The sequence below is a fragment of the Anser cygnoides genome, chromosome 33 (assembly GCF_040182565.1).
Source record: "Anser cygnoides isolate HZ-2024a breed goose chromosome 33, Taihu_goose_T2T_genome, whole genome shotgun sequence".
Classification (NCBI taxonomy): domain Eukaryota; kingdom Metazoa; phylum Chordata; class Aves; order Anseriformes; family Anatidae; genus Anser; species Anser cygnoides.
The window spans coordinates 2029873-2048968 of NC_089905.1; the positions used below are offsets into that span (position 1 = coordinate 2029873).

At 58.4% G+C, this 19096-nt stretch overlaps 1 protein-coding gene across 1 annotated transcript; it reads right to left on the reverse strand.

The window, feature by feature from the left end:
- Positions 1-1930: 1930 nt before the first annotated feature.
- Positions 1931-8199, reverse strand: NHLH1 (nescient helix-loop-helix 1). The gene is given in 3 exon segments (XM_048049137.2): positions 1931-3986; positions 3989-4473; positions 7518-8199. Coding segments are annotated over 2 exon segments (399 nt in total). The 5' UTR covers positions 4070-4473; positions 7518-8199; the 3' UTR covers positions 1931-3668.
- Between the last annotated feature and the right edge of the window lie 10897 nt (positions 8200-19096).

The window sequence follows — 19096 nt, forward strand, 5'->3', positions numbered from 1 at the left end:
GGACGCAGCCTCCCGGCCACCCGCTCCAAGGCACGCCTGGCCCCGCTGCTGCTGAGACAAGCGGGGTCCTTCCCCCTTCCCGAAGCGGGGAGGCCCGTCCTGCCCCCTGCTCCTCTTGGGGGGAGGAAGAGCAGCAGGAAAGGAGGCAACCTCCTCGTCCTCATGCTCGATGCCGGGCAGAAGCAGCCGAGCAGTTTCATGCACGCCCGCTCATCGGCACATTCTTGACAATTTTCCGTGGTTCTTTTCCAAATGTTGTGTGAAGCCTCCCTCGGGCACGCACCCGCGTGTGCACTGGGACCAGCGTCACCGGCGTGGATGGAGAGATGGAGATGTGCACGGGGAGAGGGGGGAATGGCTGCGGGAGCAGGGAAGCATCTAGGGAAGTGCTCGGGGAGGCAGAGGGGAAGCAGAGCTGCCCGTTACCTTGCGAGCACAAAGAGCAGGCGAGGGACCCAATCTGTTGGAGATGACAGCGAGGCCAGGACCAGCGTCTGAATTAGCATGAAGTGTTGCCATTGTGTGAGACACAATGAGGACCATATGTCAGGGCCGGGGCTGGCAGCCGGGGACAGCAGAGGTTCGGGAGCCGAGGTGGGGCTCGAGCTTCCCTAACCCGATTCCCACCTCCGGGCTGGATGGGGTGGGATGGAGATGTCCCCGGTGAGACCTGGAGGTGCTGGGAGCAGAGCTGGGGGCTCCAGTTCTCCATCAGCTGCTCCTGCACCTCCCCACCTTTTCCTGCTGCCGGTGCGGGGGCTCTGCAGCCTCCCCGCGTCCTTCCCCCGCTCCCTCCCCATCTTTATTATTTCCCCTTTGACGCATCTCCGCTGAGCCGAGCTGCAGCCGAGGCCAATTGATTATATGAAGAAATTTGGAGCAAGTCGGTGAACAGCTGCAACCTGCCCCCAGGGATGCGCGGGATCGGCGCAGACAAAGGAGAGGAGCCGCAAACTTGCTTCCCCACACGGCGCGGGGTGGGCCGAGGAAGCGGGGAGAGCACCGGGGGCTCGCGGGGACAAGGGGGACCGGGGACAGGGTGGGGACATGTCGGGAAGGGGACCGAGGGGGCTCTGCTGGGCAGAGGGGCACGGGCGAGTGACGGGTGGCTTTGGAGCCGGGGCTGCGCTGATTTCCCAGGGGGGTGAAGGAGGATTTATTGGGCGCGTTCGGAGATGCTGGTGCCTGGACCACGTGTCCTCAGCCCTCTGCTGTCACCAGAGGGACGGCACCGCTCGCGGGCTGCTTGTCCTGGCTAAAACAGTGGCTGTGGTGCCCAATATGGGCTTGGGTAACTCTAAGGACTAGAAGGAAGCTTTCCAGCCTGGCTGAAGCAGCGATCCAGACGAGGACGTTCAGCATAAGCCCTGTGGCTTTGTTCCTTCCCCATCTCCAGGAGGAACATCACCGGGGTGCCCGTTCCCTGCCCGGATTCATTGCTACACCCCACCCTGCAAGCACCCGTGTGCTTGCTGCCTGCAGAGCTGGGGAAAAGCCCAGGACTCGGCGCGAGCCCCAGCCCAGCCAGGACGATGCTTCCCGGTCCTGAGGTCTTGCTGCCACCGCCTCCGGCCACAGGCGTGGGGAATCCCACAGCTGCCGGGAGGAGATGGTCAAAAGCAAGGTTAGAAAGAAAGAAAAAGGGAAGCCGGGCACTCCGAGTTCAAGATCTCTCTTTTGCTGTTGGTTTAATTCATTTCCCCCTCCCCGACTTCCTCGTGAACTCATAAATAATAAATCCTTGCACAGTCTGAACAGCCAAGACAAACACACGCTGGGGCACACCGTGTACAAGGGTGGGTCGGTTTGTTTTCTGCCATGGTCATTGTTTGTTTGCTTGCTTGCTTTCTAGGTTTCCTTTCCAAAAAGTGCACAACACAGCAAATAAATAATAACATTTATCAATAAATTAATTCAATAAATATCCTCGTGGCACAGGGACGTGGTCTGCGAGTGGAGGGGAAGGGTGGGCTGCCCTGCTCTGCTTTGCTCGGCCGCTGAGCGCCGTGGTGATGGGGGCCCTGCTCCGGCCCTTGGGGATGCCACAGCCCCTGGCACGTCCTGGTGGCACGGAGGTACCCGGTGGCACAGAGGTACCCGGTGGCACAGAGGTAGCGGCGGGTCCCCTGCCTCTGCGGGGAGCGGGGAGATGAGGTCAGGAGCGAGGTGATGGTGGGAGCTGGCGGCGGTGACAGGAGAGGGACGGAGCTGGGAGGCTGGCGAGCTCCTGAGCTGGGGCTCGGGTGGCTGTGACCACCTCACGGGGGCAAAAAGCAGAGTGCAGGACCCCAGGAGGGCAGGGGCTGCGGGGAGCGGGCAGCGGGACAGACAGACAGTGAGGAGGGAGGAGGAGGAGCCCCCGCTTGGCCGCCCCCCTGGTGTTTGCGGGACCTGGCACCAACCCTCGCCGAGAACATTTCCCCTCCAGCCCCCCGACTCCATCTCCCCGGTCCCACGCTAAGGGCCCGGCCCCTGCCTGTCCTGCAGCCAGCAGAGCGCTGCCTTTTGGTGTGCTGGGGGGGTTCGGCTCGGTCCTGGTCCCTGCAGGGCTCTGCTTGTGCTCTTGCTGCTGCCAGTGCAAAATTAACTCTTAAAATAAAACACAAAAACTGGGGAGGCAGAGGAAGTGCCGGGGGGGGTGGGATGAAGATTGCTCCAGGTGGTCACGGTTGTTGGTGCAAAGAGAGCGAATAAAGGGCCGGGGGGGCTCCACACTCATTTTGCACTAGAGTCCAGGGCAGCAAAGCCGGAGATGCATGGGTTTGGGGTTTGATGCTCCCAAAGCAGGAGGTTTTGGGGCAGATGTGCAATGGAGGGGCTTGGCCAGACCCTGGGTGGAGGCAGCTCCACTGCGATGGGATCAGGGACAACGTGGCTCTGGGCACCTCGTGACGGAGCAGCATGCCCTGTGCTTCCTGACAAGCCAGGACAAACCCCGAGAAGCTGCTTTGTGCCCGTGGATGCTGCTGGGCAGAGCGGGCTGGGGTGGCAGGAAGGTCCCCGTGTGGACCATCAGGTGCCCAGCACAACGCCAGGAGCAGAACGGCAGCAAAAGCCCCAGCGCCCCGAGCGGCTGCGCTGGTGGGGTGCCCGGTGGCCGAAGGTGCGGACGGACAGATGGACAAGCCCCCAGGGCTGCTTGGGGCTGCACGGGGCTGGTTTGTGGCTGGTATAAAAGGGGTGATGCAGAGAAACTCGGGCTTGGAGGCTCCCGCTGTGGGTCAGGCAGTGGACGTGGCGGACAGAAGGACGGATGCGGGCTCAGGATCCCATCAGCGCTCTCAGCGGGACGTGCAGCAGGAGGACGGACAGGAGCTGGGAGCACACACGGCCAGCACGGCCTTGAGGCAGCAGATCCAGCAGGACAGACGGACGGCCGAAGGACCGAACGGCCAGCGTGGCTCAGGACAGACAGACGGACGGACGTGGGCTTGGTGGTGGGGAATACAGACCGTAGTTCAGAGAGGGGGCAGAGCAGACGGACGGGGACTCGGTCCATTCGGACAGACGGGTGGATGCAGGCACAGCATTTCGGGTGCCCAACATGTGGCGCAGGTCGCAGACGGACAGACGGACTTGAGCTCTTGGCTCGGATGCCCAGCACACGTCCAGGTAGGAGATGTGGCAAACAGACGGACGGACGGATGCACGCACGCAGGCTGGGCGGCTCAGACGTCCAGCACGTGGTTCAGGTAGGAGATGTAGCAGATGGCCAGGCGGAGGATCTCAATCTTGGAGAGCTTCTTGTCCGGCGGCAGGGTGGGCAGCAGCTTCCGCAGCTCGGCGAAGGCCATGTTGAAGGCCTCGACGCGGATGCGCTCCCGCGTGGCGTGGGCTGTCCGGTATTTGGCCGTGGCACGCCGCCGGCGCCGGCGCTCCTCCCGGCTCAGGTGCTGCAGGTCTTTCTTCACGGCCTCACCCTGCTCGGCCATGCGGGACGGGGCGCACAGACCGATGCCGCCGGCGTCCTCCACGCTGCCCGCGCGCGGCCGCAGTCGCTGAAGACGGACTCGGACTCGGAGTGCGTCGGGGGCAGGTCGATCTCCGTCTGGTCCGAGTTGAGCATCATCTTCGCAGAGGAGGGGCGGGCAGGCAGACGGACGGACGCTTCGGGCAGGAGGCACTGCAGGACAGACTGACGCGGGCACCACGTCGAAGCAAAGCTGCTCGGCTTGAACGAGGTCCCCGGCTCACAGTGAACCCCTGCTTATTCTCCTCCTCCTCCTCCTCATCACACACCGTCCCTGCAAGGGAATTTCAAAATTTTTCCCTTTTCCTCGCTGGGTGGGCGACGACTTCAACAATAAACCGTGTAAATAAAAGGGCAGGATGCATAGAAACACAAAAAATAAATAAGTATCCTCGGTGCTGGCACCTTGCAGGTGCACAGAGACTGGGGGCTCCCCCGTGCAGCTGCGGCAGGACCCAGGTTTGGAGCCGTCAGGTGTCAGAGCCGAGCTCCTCCGGCGCGCTCTGGAAAAAAAGAAGCAGAGGGGCTCTCAGAGCCGCTGGGCAGGACGGAAAGGGGATGCTGGAGGCGTGATGGTTTGCTCCGGCTGCCCTGCGGCGGTGGCGGGGGGAAAGCCTGTCCCTGTCGGGCTGGGACGGGGCTCCGGTGGCGGAGAAGGAGCCCGCGGAGCAGCGCTGGGAGAAGGTGGAAGCCGCCTCTCCTGGCTCTCCGGAGGGATGACAGGTGGTGGATGAGTGAAGGGGAAAAACAGACTGCGGGGGCGAGGGGAAGGGGGGCTTATTGTATACTAAATGAGCCCGTATGTCATGGATCCTGGCACCCCAGACATATGGAACCCAACACAGCTGCTTTGCTTGATGTGTCCAAATAGAAGCTGGCTGCCCGCTCCCTCCGGGATGCTGTGCCGCCGGCCGGGGAGGCTGCCTCCTGTCCTCGCTCCTCTCCCCTGCCTGCTGCCTCTGCTGCTCGGCGCTGATGCCTGGGGACCCTGAGCCCCAGCACGGGGAGAGATAAGGGCTTGCTGCACAGACGTTGTCCCCGGGCAGGGGAACGTGCTGGGGTGGAGCAGGGGCCGGGGAACAAACTTCAGAAGGAGAAACGCTGCTGCGCGAAGAGATGGCAGCGGGGCTGGGAAGGCAGCCAGGCAGAGATGTACAACATATTACATCGCTCAGGCCTGACAAGCTCGTAATGAGCCATATGACTGAGAAATGGAACCTAAACGAATATGGACAGGCGATGACTGGGGAGAAATAGCCCACATCCCATTTTAAAAGGCGGCTGGTGGACGGAGCCTTGATGTGCATTTACAGAAACGCTGCCCAGGAAGCGCAAGGAACCCCCTAAGCATGCACAGAAGGGACTGCACGGTCCTCCTGTCCCCACACTAACATACGTGGCTGTTCCTGTGTGCTTACACACACACATCCCAGCAGATACACGCGAGTGGTCCCAGTCAAAAACTCCTCTGTGAGAATCCCACATCCATTTACTCACAGTAATTTACACCCAGGCTCATATATTTGCCCCGCCAGGCATCTACACACTCACCCTTGCACTGGAATATTCAGATTTCACTAAAAAAAAACAAAAACAGATGGACTCTTTTTTTTCTTTTTCTTTTTTTTTTTTTTTTTTTTTCCTGGAACACAGAACAGTGCGGCAGCACAAGTAACGCACCCAAACCCTGAACAAAAAGTTATTCCTGTGAAGCCCTTAGCCTGGAGCTGCTTTAAGTAAGGGCTGATAGAAAGGTGGCTCTCGGGAGATATCCTCAGGGCTTTCAGCATGACATAAACTACGCTGTCCTTAGGGCGAGCCCGACTTTGGCTTCGTGTTTGACTTGCTCTGCCTGCGGACAGCGAAGCCGGACCCACACAGACGCGTGCACCTGAAGTTCCCACATCAGCCACAGCTGCTGTAGCTGTGTACGACGGCCGTGCCTCCTGCACCCCGTTCAACCTCCTCCGTTCCCGTCTTGCTTTCGTTTCCCCAGCCCCTCGTTTCTCTTGTCCCCTTCCCGCAGAGCCAGGACCTCCTTCCTCGTGCTCTGTCCCTCCCTGCCGGCTGCTTGGGAGCAGCGTGTCAGGGTGCAAACAGCTCCAAGCAAGCCGTGCCCGAGCTGAGCATCCCTTCTGCCGCTGCTCTGCCTGGCCACCTTGTCACCACGGCTGTGTTCCTGTGTGGTCACACCATTCCTGCTCGTTATATGGTTCCCTGGAGCATCGCTCCCAGCTGCTGCGGCTCCAGCCGGGAGCCCGAGCTCCGGGGAGGCTGCAGCGGGGCTGGGAGAAGGGGGGACGTCAGCTCTGGGGCCGGACACGTGCCACAGCAGCCCTGTGCCCGGTGCCGGACCTGGGGTGCGGTGAGGAGTCAGCGTGCGGACACCCAGGGTGGCGCTCAGGTGTGCGGCTCCTCTTTAAACACTCCCCCTTGCTCCCGGGGCCACGCTCGTGACCTCTTCTGCCTCCGTTATCCCAGCGCTGCTGCCCTGAATTCAAGGGGCCCGCTCTCCTCTCGCTCCGCAAACTCAGGTGCTGCCGCATCCAGCCCGGGGCTGCCCCGTGGCAAGAAGCCGCGGCACTGCCCCCCGGCCCCATCGGCACGGGGCAGGGGAGGAGAGGAACGATAGCCTCCAGCCCCAGCCTCCCCCCAGCCTCCTGTGACACTGTCACTGCCATCCTGGGGGAGGACAGGCTGCAAAAACTCCTCTCCTCGGGCAGACGGATGGGGAGCAGGCTCGGGACCAGCCCGAGCACCACGCACCAGCGTGCCGGTGCAGAGGGCTGTGGGACGCGTTGTGCTGTCACCGTCTCAACATCCTCGCGAGTGAATTTTAGGGGTTATCGAGCAACGGGAGGCAGGAGTCCTGCCCGGGGCCTCTCTCTGCTCTTGGTCGCAGGAGGATGTCAGCAGGACAAGTTTCAGAACTGGACCCCAGTACTCCTTACCCTGCTCCTACTTTGCAGGGTTAGTCCAGCCTCAACAAGCTTTCCTCTGAAACGCGTGCTCTGAGGGGCTCTTTTCTTTGGATGAACCATAACCTGACACCTTCCTAAAGCCATCTGCTGCAAGAACCTCCTGTAAACCCCTGCTTGTCCCAGCCCTGCCTCCAGCAAAGCCCCAGGGATGGCCCCGAGGGGAAGCAAAGCTCCCCAGCCCCTTGCTCTTCCCCCTCGCCCTTTCCTTTGCACTCCAGACCAGCAGAGCGACAATTTCTGAAGGCTCCCTGGCCACGCAAAGAGGGCGCAGGCTGTGCCTGGGACCCCACTTTCAGGCCATATGAGCGGAGGCTCCTTCCCTTGTTTCTGAACAGAATCCCCCAGGTCACCGCCAAGCCCAAAGCGAAGGACACGAGTGCGTGCTCGTGCCCTAAAGGTGGCCCCAAAGCATGAGCGGGTCAGGCACCCCTTCCGAGAGCACCTGGAGCACGTAACGCCGCTGACCCCGCACCTCCCCACCTGTCCCACTCGAATTTCGGCAGCATCAAAGCTCCCGGCAGCGGCCGGGCACGGTTGCTATCCCACCCCGAGGAGAGGCCCCTTACCGCCAAGCCGCCGACCATTCCCGGGCTCCAGCTTTTCCCTTCCAGAAGCTCAAATAATCCAGGGAGCCAGGAGCCGCTCGGCTCATCCGTCCATCGAGGAGGCGGAAAGTTGGCGTCTTGCTCGGCGGGATGGAGCCGGGCCTCAGGGGGAGCCCCGGTGGCCTCGGGGCCCTGGCATCTCACTCCTTGGGCAGGAGCGCCGGCGGGCCACCGCGCGTTGAGATGGACACCCCGAGGAGGCATGTGCCCCGCACGCTATATATACACCCCGGCCTCGCACGCCGGGTCCGACCCCGGCAGCCTCATTGGCCGCTCCGCTGCTCCCCCCCTCATAAATATTAAAGCCAAGAGAGGGGGATGCCATTGGCTGTGCGGGAGGTTGGAGCCCCCGGGAGAGGAGGGAGGTGGAGGTTGGATGTGGTCCTGGAGGGTGGATGGAGGTGGTGGGCTGGGAGGGAGGGAGGGAGGAGGGGTGGGGGTGCTCCGGGAGAAGGCGACATCTGTTCTCCATGCATATTTCATAAAGGAGAAATGGAGAGATGGGGAGTGAGCGTGGCGAGAGAGCGATGGGCAGGCGAGGCTCTGCGCCGGGGTGGGACGAGGAGAGGCGGCTGCAGAAGCAGCGGGACCGACGGCGCGGCTCTCCCCGCCGCGGCGTGGGTGCGTGTGCGAGGCGGGCTGTGTGTCCGTGCACTGCTGGCGCGCACGTGTGTCCGCGTGCAAGCAGCTGGGAGCGGGCATCACCCGGCCGTGGGTCTGCGCGTGGGGCAGGTGAGCACCCGTGGGTGCCTGGACCACTGGGAGCCTCTCCCAGACAGGCTCCAGCAGCAGCAGCAGCAGCAACTGTCCCGTAGGTGCTGCCTGTGAGCTGCTGTGAAATTCACCTGGAGTAAAGTTTGGTGAGGAGAGAGAAAGAAAGTGAAAGGAAGAGGTACCCAGACCACATGGGTACTGCGCCGAAGCCCTGCCAACCACAAAGCAATGATCTCTTTTGTGGGTTAAACCGTCTCTGCCTCTCACCCTTCCTAGATTTAAGATTCTTGCATTAAACTCCGTCTTGAAAAAATCTGCTCTAGTTTGTCTCCCTTACCGGTAAACTCCCGGCTCGGAAACCCGTGCATCCCCCGTCCCACACATACATACGTACTTGTGTGCATCCTCCCACACCTCCCTGCAGTTTGCTTGCTGGAGCATCCCGCCGTCACCCCCTCCATCCCTCCCCCAGGTGCTGGATTCTTGCCCCGCTCCCAGTCCCCAGGGGCTGCTTCCCCTCCCCGCACGGCGGGCGAAGCCCAGGTGATGGGCATCGGCACCTGGGCAGGCTCCAGCCCGTGGCACGGATCAGCAGATGGTCTCGGAGTTTGCAGGGCGTGCGGCGGACGAGGCGGAGGGATCAGGTGGCAGCGAGGAGCCTGCCTCACCATTGCTATGGCACCGATTATAAAACAATATTCGCCTAATGAGCTCGTGGCAGTAGCCACATCCGCCCCGAGACGAACGCGCGCGCGAGGCGCAGCGCGCCTGGAGAAGGCACTGGATGCAACGCGCGTCACGCACCCAGCGCACGCCTGCCCCACGCACGCTTCTCACACACGACACGCACAAATCACTCCTCTTGCACGCGAAAACGAGCAGCGCACGCACGTCCACAGGGGCACGGGCACCGCTCACCAGCCCCACATCCCCCTGCGTCCCCCTCCTCTCTCCGCACGCGCGGCAGCGCTCCGCCTGGGCCCCCGTCTCCCCCGAGAGCCCGATGGGCTGTTCGCATTTATTTCTTGCTCCCTCCTCTGCTCTGTCTCGCCTGCCCACCCCCAGGGCCAGCTCCTCTCCCCCTGCCAGGACGCCAGCAGGGCCCCACCTCTCTCTGCAGCTGATGCTGGGCTGCTCCGGGCATCCTGCCGGGCTGGGCTCGGGGAGGAGGGGAGGGAAGGAGCGAAGCTGGCTGCTGGAGCCTCCCCGCAGGGACGCCAGGCCCGGGCTGTGCCGGCCTCGTGGCCACCGCAGCGTCCAGGCGCGGGGGCAGGTTCCTGCTCCTTTCAGCAGGCCCCCACTCAAGTTTTTCTCTCCAGGCTCAGGCAGCTCCATCCTCCCCCTGCAAAGGGCGCAGGCTGCCTGGCTCAGCCCCGAGGTGGGGGACATCAGCCAGGACAGCCCTCTGCGTGGCCCCAGCGACACAAGCACGGCAGACGGTCCCCGTCCCAGCCTGCCATCACCTTAACTCTGCCCTCGGCTGCCTCCCAGCCTTCCTCCTTCCACAGGCAGGAGCTGAGATCGCAAAGGCCCCTTCGCTGCCGGGAGGGAGGACTTCACCTGGGGACGTCCCTCAGCTCGGCCGCTCCTCGTCCGTGAGATGTGCCTGCGGGCAGGACGCAGCCCTCGTGCTCGCAGGGGCTCGATGAGCACCGGCAGGGCCGCGCCTCCCCGCCGCGCCAAGATGAAGCCATGGCCACGGGTCTCGTGGGAGGGTGACGGCACAGCGAGAAACTCAAGACCTTTCTCCTGCAATCCAAGCCGAAGTTCCCCCCTCGGCTGCGACCTTCCCTTGCTCAGAGCCCACGGGAGCAGCTGTGGTCCCCGGGAGTTCGGCTGCTGCCTCCTCCTCTGCCTCCTCAGCAAGAACTTGGGAGCTTCAGGTATCCTAAGGCTGGCCAAAAACTGATGAGGATCGGGGGAGGGAGAACAAGAGACCCTTTGGCTTTGTTCTTCCCTTCTCAGTTTCCCAACTTCCTGACGGGCAGACACTGGTATCCCTCACCAAACCCAACCGGGTTTCTTAACCGCAGGAGCCCACAAGCCGGAGCCTGCAGAAAGCCCTCCTTCCCTCCGAATTCCTGGGCCTCCCTTTCAACACGGCATTCAAGCGGCAAACGCAGCTGGTGAACGGCGGCGGGAGCGCGGCCAACTTTCAAAAACCTCTCGCTAGCTTCGCCGTGACCTGCGAGGGTGAGGTCGAGGTGGGTCCGTCGTGGTGCTCCCACCCCAGGGGACGGAGCCCCCCAGGCTTTGCCCACCTCGAGCCAGGGGTTTTTGGGGATGAGCTGCGGGAGGAGGCACGGCCGGGGACCCCCGCGGGGGGACGCCGCTCCCGGCCTCCCGCCTGCGTGCAGGGAGGGCACGGGGAGGTATGAAAAGAGGCTCCAAGAGGCAGCATTTGGCAGGAGATGAGGCGACATATTGTACAAAGCCACCGGGGACCACGCTGGCCTCTGCTTGTCAGGGAAAACAGGCAGCTTTAACCCTTGGGCTGCTGGAGCAGACCCAGCCGGAGTTTTGAAGACTTTTATACAGAGAGGGGCTGCGCGCCCCAGCGATGGGTGGGAGAGCGCGAGGGAGATCCCTGCCACGACTCGCGGATGCTGGAAAGAGAATCGCTGCCGGGACATGACCACTTCTGCCCCCGAGGACTGGCATCTTCACGCACATGGCGGGACCACGTCCCGTCCGCCTAGCAAGGACCCTCTGCAGAACAAAACCTGCCGAGCTCCCCCGTGTTCCTGCCGTGACCCAGCTGCTCACTCCCACCAAAGCCTTCTCCGGTGTTTTTGGGCCACCCCCTGCAGAAGAGGTCCTCCAGCACCCGTGGCGACAGTTCGGTGCCGTTACCCTTCTTCCAGGTGTGCAGACGCGCGGGTCGTAGAGGCTACAGCTGCCGTCCCCATCAGGGCTGGGCTGCAGCGCTCCGTTACGACCAACTGCTGCAGCCGGGCTGGCTGCGGGGCTCGGGCTGCTCCGTGCAGCCGGTGCACGGCCTCGCCGACCACCCCGTGACACCGCCGGGCGGTGCTCCGGCCACCTCGCAGGCAGTCGGTGGGAAGCGGCACCCCAGGAACACCAGGGCAGCTCGGGGTGATGCCGCCCTCGCAACACCGGGCTCGAAACCTTTTTTGGCTGAGCGTGGTAGAGCACACAACTGCATGTGCACGCAGGTTGTCCGTGCGAGCTGTGTGTGCACAAGTGAGTGTGCAAACTTGGGCTGCAGGGCACGTGTGAGCGTGGGTAGGTGGCAGGGCACGGCCCAGCACCTCTCAACACACACGTTTGTGCGCATCCCCGTGTTTCCTTGTGCATGCGCCCAGCTAATAACAGCAGGGCCCTGCTCTGCTCAGCACACCCCACGCCCTGGGCACGCTTGCCTGGCTCGTGACAGAAGCTCTCGGCTCCGATAGCCCCTCTCCTCTCCTCGCCTTTGTCTCCCTGGCTTTTATTGAGTGCAGGTTTTGTGAGCGGTCGGTGACAGACGGCCCCGGTGCTCGATAACTAGACAATCTGTCACCACCACCACTGACAGCTTTCACAAGGAGCCCCTTTCCTTTCATCCTTCCCAGCTCCCTTCGCCTCTGCTTGTCCCCCTTCCACACGTGCTCTCTGGCTTTGTTCCCCCCTAAAAGCCAAATAGCGACAGAAGCTCCTGATCATAATATTGCTCTAATCGAGTCTGTCATAATCGGATCCAATCTAATTACGTTCAGATCCCTCTCTTCTCCTGACTCTCTCTATTGCCTGTCCATCTGTCCCTCTCTTCCCTTCCAGTCTTTGTGTCCATCCATCTGTTATCTGCAGGCCTTTCTCCCTTCCCATCATCTCCCTGGGCCCCTGCCCCATTCGCAGCGTGGCCGCCCCGGCCCTTTCCTCCAGCGGCTCCCTCTCCAATCCATCTCTCTTAAAGGCCTCTCCATCAATCCATTTAGCAGCAGCTCCCTGCCTCCTCTAGCCCATCTGCTTCTCCCTTTCTGCTGGCTGCGAGATGCAGAGATGCTGCTCTGTTTGTACGTCGATCTTGATTAGCCCCAGAAACCTCGCTGCTAGAGCTGTGCTGGCGCTGGGGAAAGATCACCTGGGTAGCAGAGCGCTGTAGGTCCTAAGCAGCATCCTCCGTCCCTGCCTCATCCTCTGCTTCCTCCGAGTAATTGCACCACGCAGGGGCTGGACAGGCAGGTGAAAGAGGCTGCACAAAGCACGGAGATAAAAGGACAGGGCCCCAGGAGCACAGGGCAGGCTGTGAAGGAGCAAGCTTGAGTCACTAAACGGGAGGTGGTGGCAAAACCTCCTCCTAGCACCATCATCTCCTCCTAGCACCATCTCTCCAAACTACCTCACGTTTCCTCTAGCCCCAGCATTTTTCTCCAGGAATGCACGCAACTGGCTGGTTGATGGACAGACAGACAGACAGAGGCACAGGCTTGCAGTAGGAAAATCTGAGCGGGTCTTCTTGCTGCACACAGAGAGAGGACGAGGCTGAGCAGAGCTGGGGTGGGCTGCTTCGACGGTACTGAGCACGGGGATCAGGTGCCCAGGTCTTGCACGGTTGGGAGCTGGGATGCGGGGTCACTCCAGGTTCTTTTGTGCCTTTCCCAATAGCAGCAGTTGCTGGTCTCTGTCGGAGACAAGGGCAACAGCAGATACGGACCCTGGGCATGATCCAGCCTGGCAATAACCTCACTGCTATTTGCAGTATTCAGACCCCGATTTTAAACGCGTTAGACTCAGATGCCTGCTGGGCACCAGCCAACGACCTCTGCTTGCTGCGATGGTTGTCCTGAGCTAAGCTGCCTTCGCTCCTTCAGCTGGACTCACTGCTGCTCGTGGGTACAACACAGAAAACAGTTGTCAACCACTGTGGCAGCAGGAGCCCTGGAGAGCAACTGCAGGCTGCTGGGTAGAACACGAGGCAGCGACACAGGACCCCTGGGTTCTCTTACAGCTTTCATTGACTCAGGAAAAAAGACCGTGCAGTCTCTTTGCGTCAGTTTCCTCGAGCTTTAGAGCCAGATCAGGCTGCACACCTGACTCCACCATCACATCGGAGTGTCCTGGACAAGGACAGGCGGCCCCCACCATCATCACACGGCACCCCGTGATCCTTGCACGAAGGGGGTGAGGGACGTGCAGACAGAGGTTTCTGGTTTGCATTTCCCACCTGCTTATTTTTGTCCAAGCAAACACTTCCCCAGGGTGGCTTCTTGTAACCGAAATGATTCCTTAGCAGTCCCGGATGTGTCCTTTAGACAGCAGCATCGCACAAAGGCTCCGTTACATCCACAGCCGCTTTAGCGGTCCATGGACCAGTCTGTGTAGGCAAAGGATGGGCTCAGGCCCACTCCAGAGAGATCTGGAGCAACTTCAAAGGCAGGCAGAGGGGTAGAACTTGTTCACGAAGCAAGTGGGTGGCAGATTTTCTCTACCTATTTATCTGGGAGTTAAGGCTAAATGCTCTCCCTTCACTAGTCCCCACCTAAGCAACTGTCACTTGTGAAAACAGAGCCTGGCTGCCCAAATACACCTAAAAGCAGCGCGTAGAACAATGCCTCGGTATCTCTAAATGCTGAGCAAGGTGTCAAAGCTGGCAATAGCTGAACTGGGAGCTGGACCCAACCCCACTGCAATGCTGCCCATCATGGGCAAGCAAAGGGGGGGAATGACATCCCCAGCAGGGCCATCTGCGGGGAGCTCGACGCTGGCCAGCAGCAGCCGCTGGTGCCCAAAGCGCAGATGCTGGGCTCCAGCACTGGGAAGAGGAGAGGCGGCAGAAGCTGGGCAGCCTGGAGAGGAAGGACGCAATGTGGAGAGCAGAAGTTTCAGCTCACATAAGAGAAATGGTGACTTCCTGAAGAAGCGATGGAGAGTATGATACCATGAACGGTTCTCTGCAAAGTCCCAGGTTCAGTCCCCAGCTTGAATAAGGCACCGGTAGCTGTTCCTACAGCTCACTCATCTCCCACCAGAGCAAACTTTCCTGCCCTCTGTCAGAAAGCCTTTCTTTGGTCCCCAAAAACCAAACCCTTCATCCTCAGATCAGCTTCATCTCTATTTTAGCTGCTGATAAAACAGAAAAATTATTTGGGAAGACACCGATTTTTATCTTCCTGTCTCCACTACTTCCTTCTCCCAGAAGCCAAACAGCCCTGGCTTTGTTCTGGGTATTAATTAACTTTCCTGCCTCTTAATATTCCAGAGCCATAAAGTTCCCAGGAGCTGGGAGGCCGGGCGCTAAGAAAACACACATTTCCTCTCCTTTCTCCTTGTCTCATTGACTGTCACCCCCATATGTCTCCCCCCTCCGGGCACGAGGGCAGCTGCAAACCCTCCTCTCTGGGCTCAGCCCCAGCCCTCTGCCTCCTGGGAGGCAGCTGAGTTCAGAGGTCAAGAGAGTCAGTGGCATCTTCTTTTTGTGCAGAAATCCCTGGTAGAGTTGCGTGGGGAGAGAGGAGAGGAAATTGATGCTTGCAGATTGTGTGTGTGCGTGGCGGGGGAGTGTCTCAGCAAGATGCCTGGGGGCTCTGCGGCAGAGACAGCATGTGCCAGCTGCCCTCCTCAGCAAGAGGAGCGAGGGGCTGCCCAAAAAAACCTAGTCTAGGCTTTGATGTAGCTGGAGGTGGTGTGGGGAGAGTTTCTTCAGATTGCTGCCTGGATTATCGACCAATCTCAGTACCAGAGGCAGCGCTGGAGTTGCATGGAGAGTCTGGGGGGGGATATCAGTAAGGACAGGACTTCTGAGCTGGGCAAGGCAAAGGGACAAAGTAGATTTTGGAGGACAGTCGAGGACTGGCAGGAGAAAAGCGAGGCAGAGCTGCCTGCGTTTCTGTTCCAGGCTCAGCACTTTGTAGCAGAACGACAGGCAGCAAATCGCTCCTCTCCAAGCACAACAAGAAAGCTGGTTCCAGCATCCTCCGTCTTCTCCAGGGCTGCTCCGCCACCACCAGGCTCACCAGGGCTGGACGCGGGGAGGAGATGGGAAGAGGCGCAGAGCTGCAGCCTTCACCTTCAACAGAGGAGCGCAAGGTGCAGACAGGAGATTGCCCCTGGGAGCAGCTGCCCCAGCCCTCACCGGCGTCAGCCTGTTTATTTTGAAGAGCAGTTCGGCAACACTTGCTAGAAGTTGCATCACTTCTTTTGCCCCTGGCAGAAGGCCGCAGAACTTGCTTCTCCCAGGCTCCATCCCTTGAGGGTGAATTTGCTCTTGGGCTGCTCAGCTGCTTTCTCCTTCTCCTGTTCCTTTGGTCAAGCGTTGAGCAAAGGAGTGAGCTTGCAGACTCCCCAATCCCACTAAACCAGCAGAATAAGTGACCTGCTGAACTCAGTGCCTAAAAAATGCCAAGGATGCCAAGTGCTTGGACGGAACTCAAAGCTACCCAGCATCTATAAGCAGCAGGAAGAACAGGTTAGACCAGGAATGATGTAAAACAACCTCAAAATGCAGTACTGGAAGAAAGTCAAGTCCTCGTGCTTTGGAGCAACAAGCCAGTCTGAGAGGCAGAAGAAAGCATTTTCCCCAGTACCTGAACTTGATTGGTATGCAGCAGCTGCACCGGAGTGAGCTTTTGTCCCCTCTGCTGGCTCTGCTACTCAGCTGGGAGCGTATCGTAAGTCATTTGCTAGAAGAAGTCTGTCAAGGCTAGAAAACAGCTATTTCTGGAGTGTTCCTGTGAATCATTTCCCCACTGGACTATGTCCTCCTGGACCAGCTACAGCAGACACGCGGTGTTTGCTCCCTTCCCTAGACCAAGAGGCAGCTCAAAGCCTTCGCTTCAAAAGATGACCAGACAAGTTGTTTGCTTCCCATATGCTTTGCATAATTTCCCATGCAAACTTATCTAATTATCACAGAAAGCAGGCTTTGAACAAGGGGCATTATCTTGCTTGCATCAGCCCAACTCAAAGAAGGCCACACCGCCAGCTTTGCGCCGTCGCCCTGCGCAGCCGTCTGAAGCACAGCAGCCAGCACGAAAGAGGGAGAAGGAAAGGATGGCTCTTCTGCCATCGCTGCCTGGAAAAGGCTGCCACCTCGACTCCACCCGATTCAGCCAGCACCCATCAAAACACACGCGGTTGCACCTCCAAACTCAGTAATTTTGTCGCTGTTGCAAAGAAAAACCGACATTTAAGGCAACGCTCAAACTACTTTCCGCGTCCTGAGAAAACACTTATTCCCCGTTGCTTATTAGCATTAGGGATGCTCTAATTAATGCACATAATCTCAGGAGTGATGGAGACAAGCGTATCGGGGGAGTTATCAACTTTAAGGTTCGTGCAGCTGAGGACAGCTGCTGTTACATCAGGGCGGGCAGGAGGAACCAGAGATGTGCAACCCAGCCCCAAAGGCTGCTACCGTACGTTATAAAGGAAGATAAACAGGGGGTCAGGGCTGTTTCATTTTTAAAGTGGGAAAATGCACCTACTGCGGATAACTTTGCTCAGACTGAAGGCATGGAAAGGATGGCTTTAGAGTGAGGCTTTTCAGGGCTAAGACACTGTCTCCGGGCTTAAACCAGCAGACAGCAATTCCCTAAGGGGCAGCGGTTTAGCAGCCATACACAAAAGCAGCAAAGGCCTTCCCGGTCCCAGCGGAGGGGAACGAGCACTCCCAAATCCACTGTCGGCTCTTTGTTTGAAGATCAGGAGTGAGAATAAATGACTGAACAGGTCAGAGATCCCAATTCCTCCCGGCTTGCCCCATTTATGATCTGGAGAGGGATGCAGGTGAACGTAAGACCTTTTTGCATGGTGCTGTTTCTGTATAAAATGCGATTTCATTCTCCGCGACACACAAAGCAGCTCCTTTCACCAACATTAGCTCTACTTCAACAAAACATCTTTGTATTTCAAGTACTGTTCACCTCGAGGTCTCAAGAGCATCCCCTCGCCCCTGTCAAAGAGGCCAGGAGCTGAGTTTGTGTCACCAGTGAGAACGGGCACCGCGAGGGGAAGGACAGGGAAGAGAAACACGGGGAGAGCGACTCACTCTTGTAGCTCATTTACTCCCCAGATGAATCCAGCAATCCTATTTCTTCCCCACCCCCTTTCATCCTACACTCAGGCCCAATTCCCCAGAGGAGGGAAGGCTCAGATCCGAGCAGCGCAAGCCTGATCATCAAAAGCCAGCTGAGCAAAATGAATTTACTGACCATGGCAAAACACAATGAGGAGGGCTGGAAACACCGATGGCTACTGCCTCTCCTCCTACCCCTCCGCTCAGCGACACTGCTGGCACCAGGAGTTTGAAGGACACGCAAATCCCCAGCTCGGGGTAAATTTTGGGCTGAGAGTCAAGCGAAGACTTTTGGTGTTCTCCAGCATTGGCAGCGGTAGGGAAAATGTGCGTCTGCTGCAGCGCCTGCCAGCCTAGCCCCCTTGCTTCTCCCTTCCTCTTGTCAGCCACTGATAGGAGGGTTGCTCATTGCACTGTCCACAGGGGAGACCTGTTGGCCATCCGAGGAGCGGCGTAGGCACAGACAACGGAGGCAGCTGTTTGTTCGCCTCGCCAGAGAGCGGCTCCGAACAAAAAGCTGGGAGTGGAAAATGGGGCTGGGAGTGGTAAAAGGGTTTATTTCTGTTTGTACGGGGAAAATGAGCAAGGAGAGGGGGAAAAAAAAATTCCAGCCAGAAGCCTTCAGGAAAAAAAAAAGCCCCAAAGAACCTAGATTTGAAAGGAGAGAGAGAGAGGGAAGCATTAAAGAAGCATTTATAATTTTAAAATTATCAAGAACCTTGTGTATATAGACCCACTTTGCTGATTAGCCATCTCTCATCCCACCACCTCTTAACATGGCACTGCTGCACCCAGAACTCTGCATTTGCATTTTGATACATAAAAAAAATATAATAAACTTACCTTATGAAGGGAAAAATATATTTCGAAAAATTGTCAGATCACTTGCTGTTTTGTGGTCCTCTTTCTCAACTAAAGCACTTTCTAGCACAGAAATAGTCTACTTGGATAACCTGAGGGAACTGATATTTTCTGCCTAAAGATTAGGAGTTAGAGGCCATGAAAATCCTTACTATAAAGAAAAGATATCTCAGTTTAAACTGAGATATGAGTTTCTTCGGAATGGCTAGAAGAAATGAAAATAAATCAGGCACAGAAACATTCCACCAAGTATCAGGAACAGTTTCCTGATACTAAGATGTATTAGCAAGTGGAAAAAGTCTCCCCTCAGGGAAGCACCGAAAGTACAAGGTCTGAATTACTTTAAAACTCCACAGTTTATGTCTAGTTGAGAAAAGACTTAAACACAATAAGGCTGCATGGTCCTCTAGGGAAGAGAAAACGATGCCTGCTTAAGTGCTAGTCAGCTCTGATTTCTGTGATTAATCCTCTCTACCTGTTTTTGAGCTCCTCGCTTTGGACAACAGCACTATCGCACCTCTGAATCGAGACTGCCGAAGAACAGGTGAACAACTGGGAATATCTGAGAGCCCGGTCAGTCGTGACTGCTGGCCCTCAGAGTCTGGTCTTGCTGCGTGCTAAGCAATACCATCAAAGGGAACAAAGTGCGTGAGCATGCAATTTAGAAAAGATATTTATTATACCAGCACCTAGAGATCAATCAAGATCAAGGCACTGTATGGAGCGTCCAGCCATCCCTGCCTTGGAGAGCTTACGGTCTGAGCACTGGTGAGTTAACTCCCTGTCCTGTCAGAGGGCACCGTGGCTTTCGTTCATCCAGTTGTAGAAAGAATTTTGAGAGTCAAAAACTGAATCAGACAAACGCTGTTCCTCCCAAGATCAAAACACATTGCAACACCCAGCAGTTTTGGTCCTTTTGGCAGCAACTGAAGACAATGCAGGCAATGGG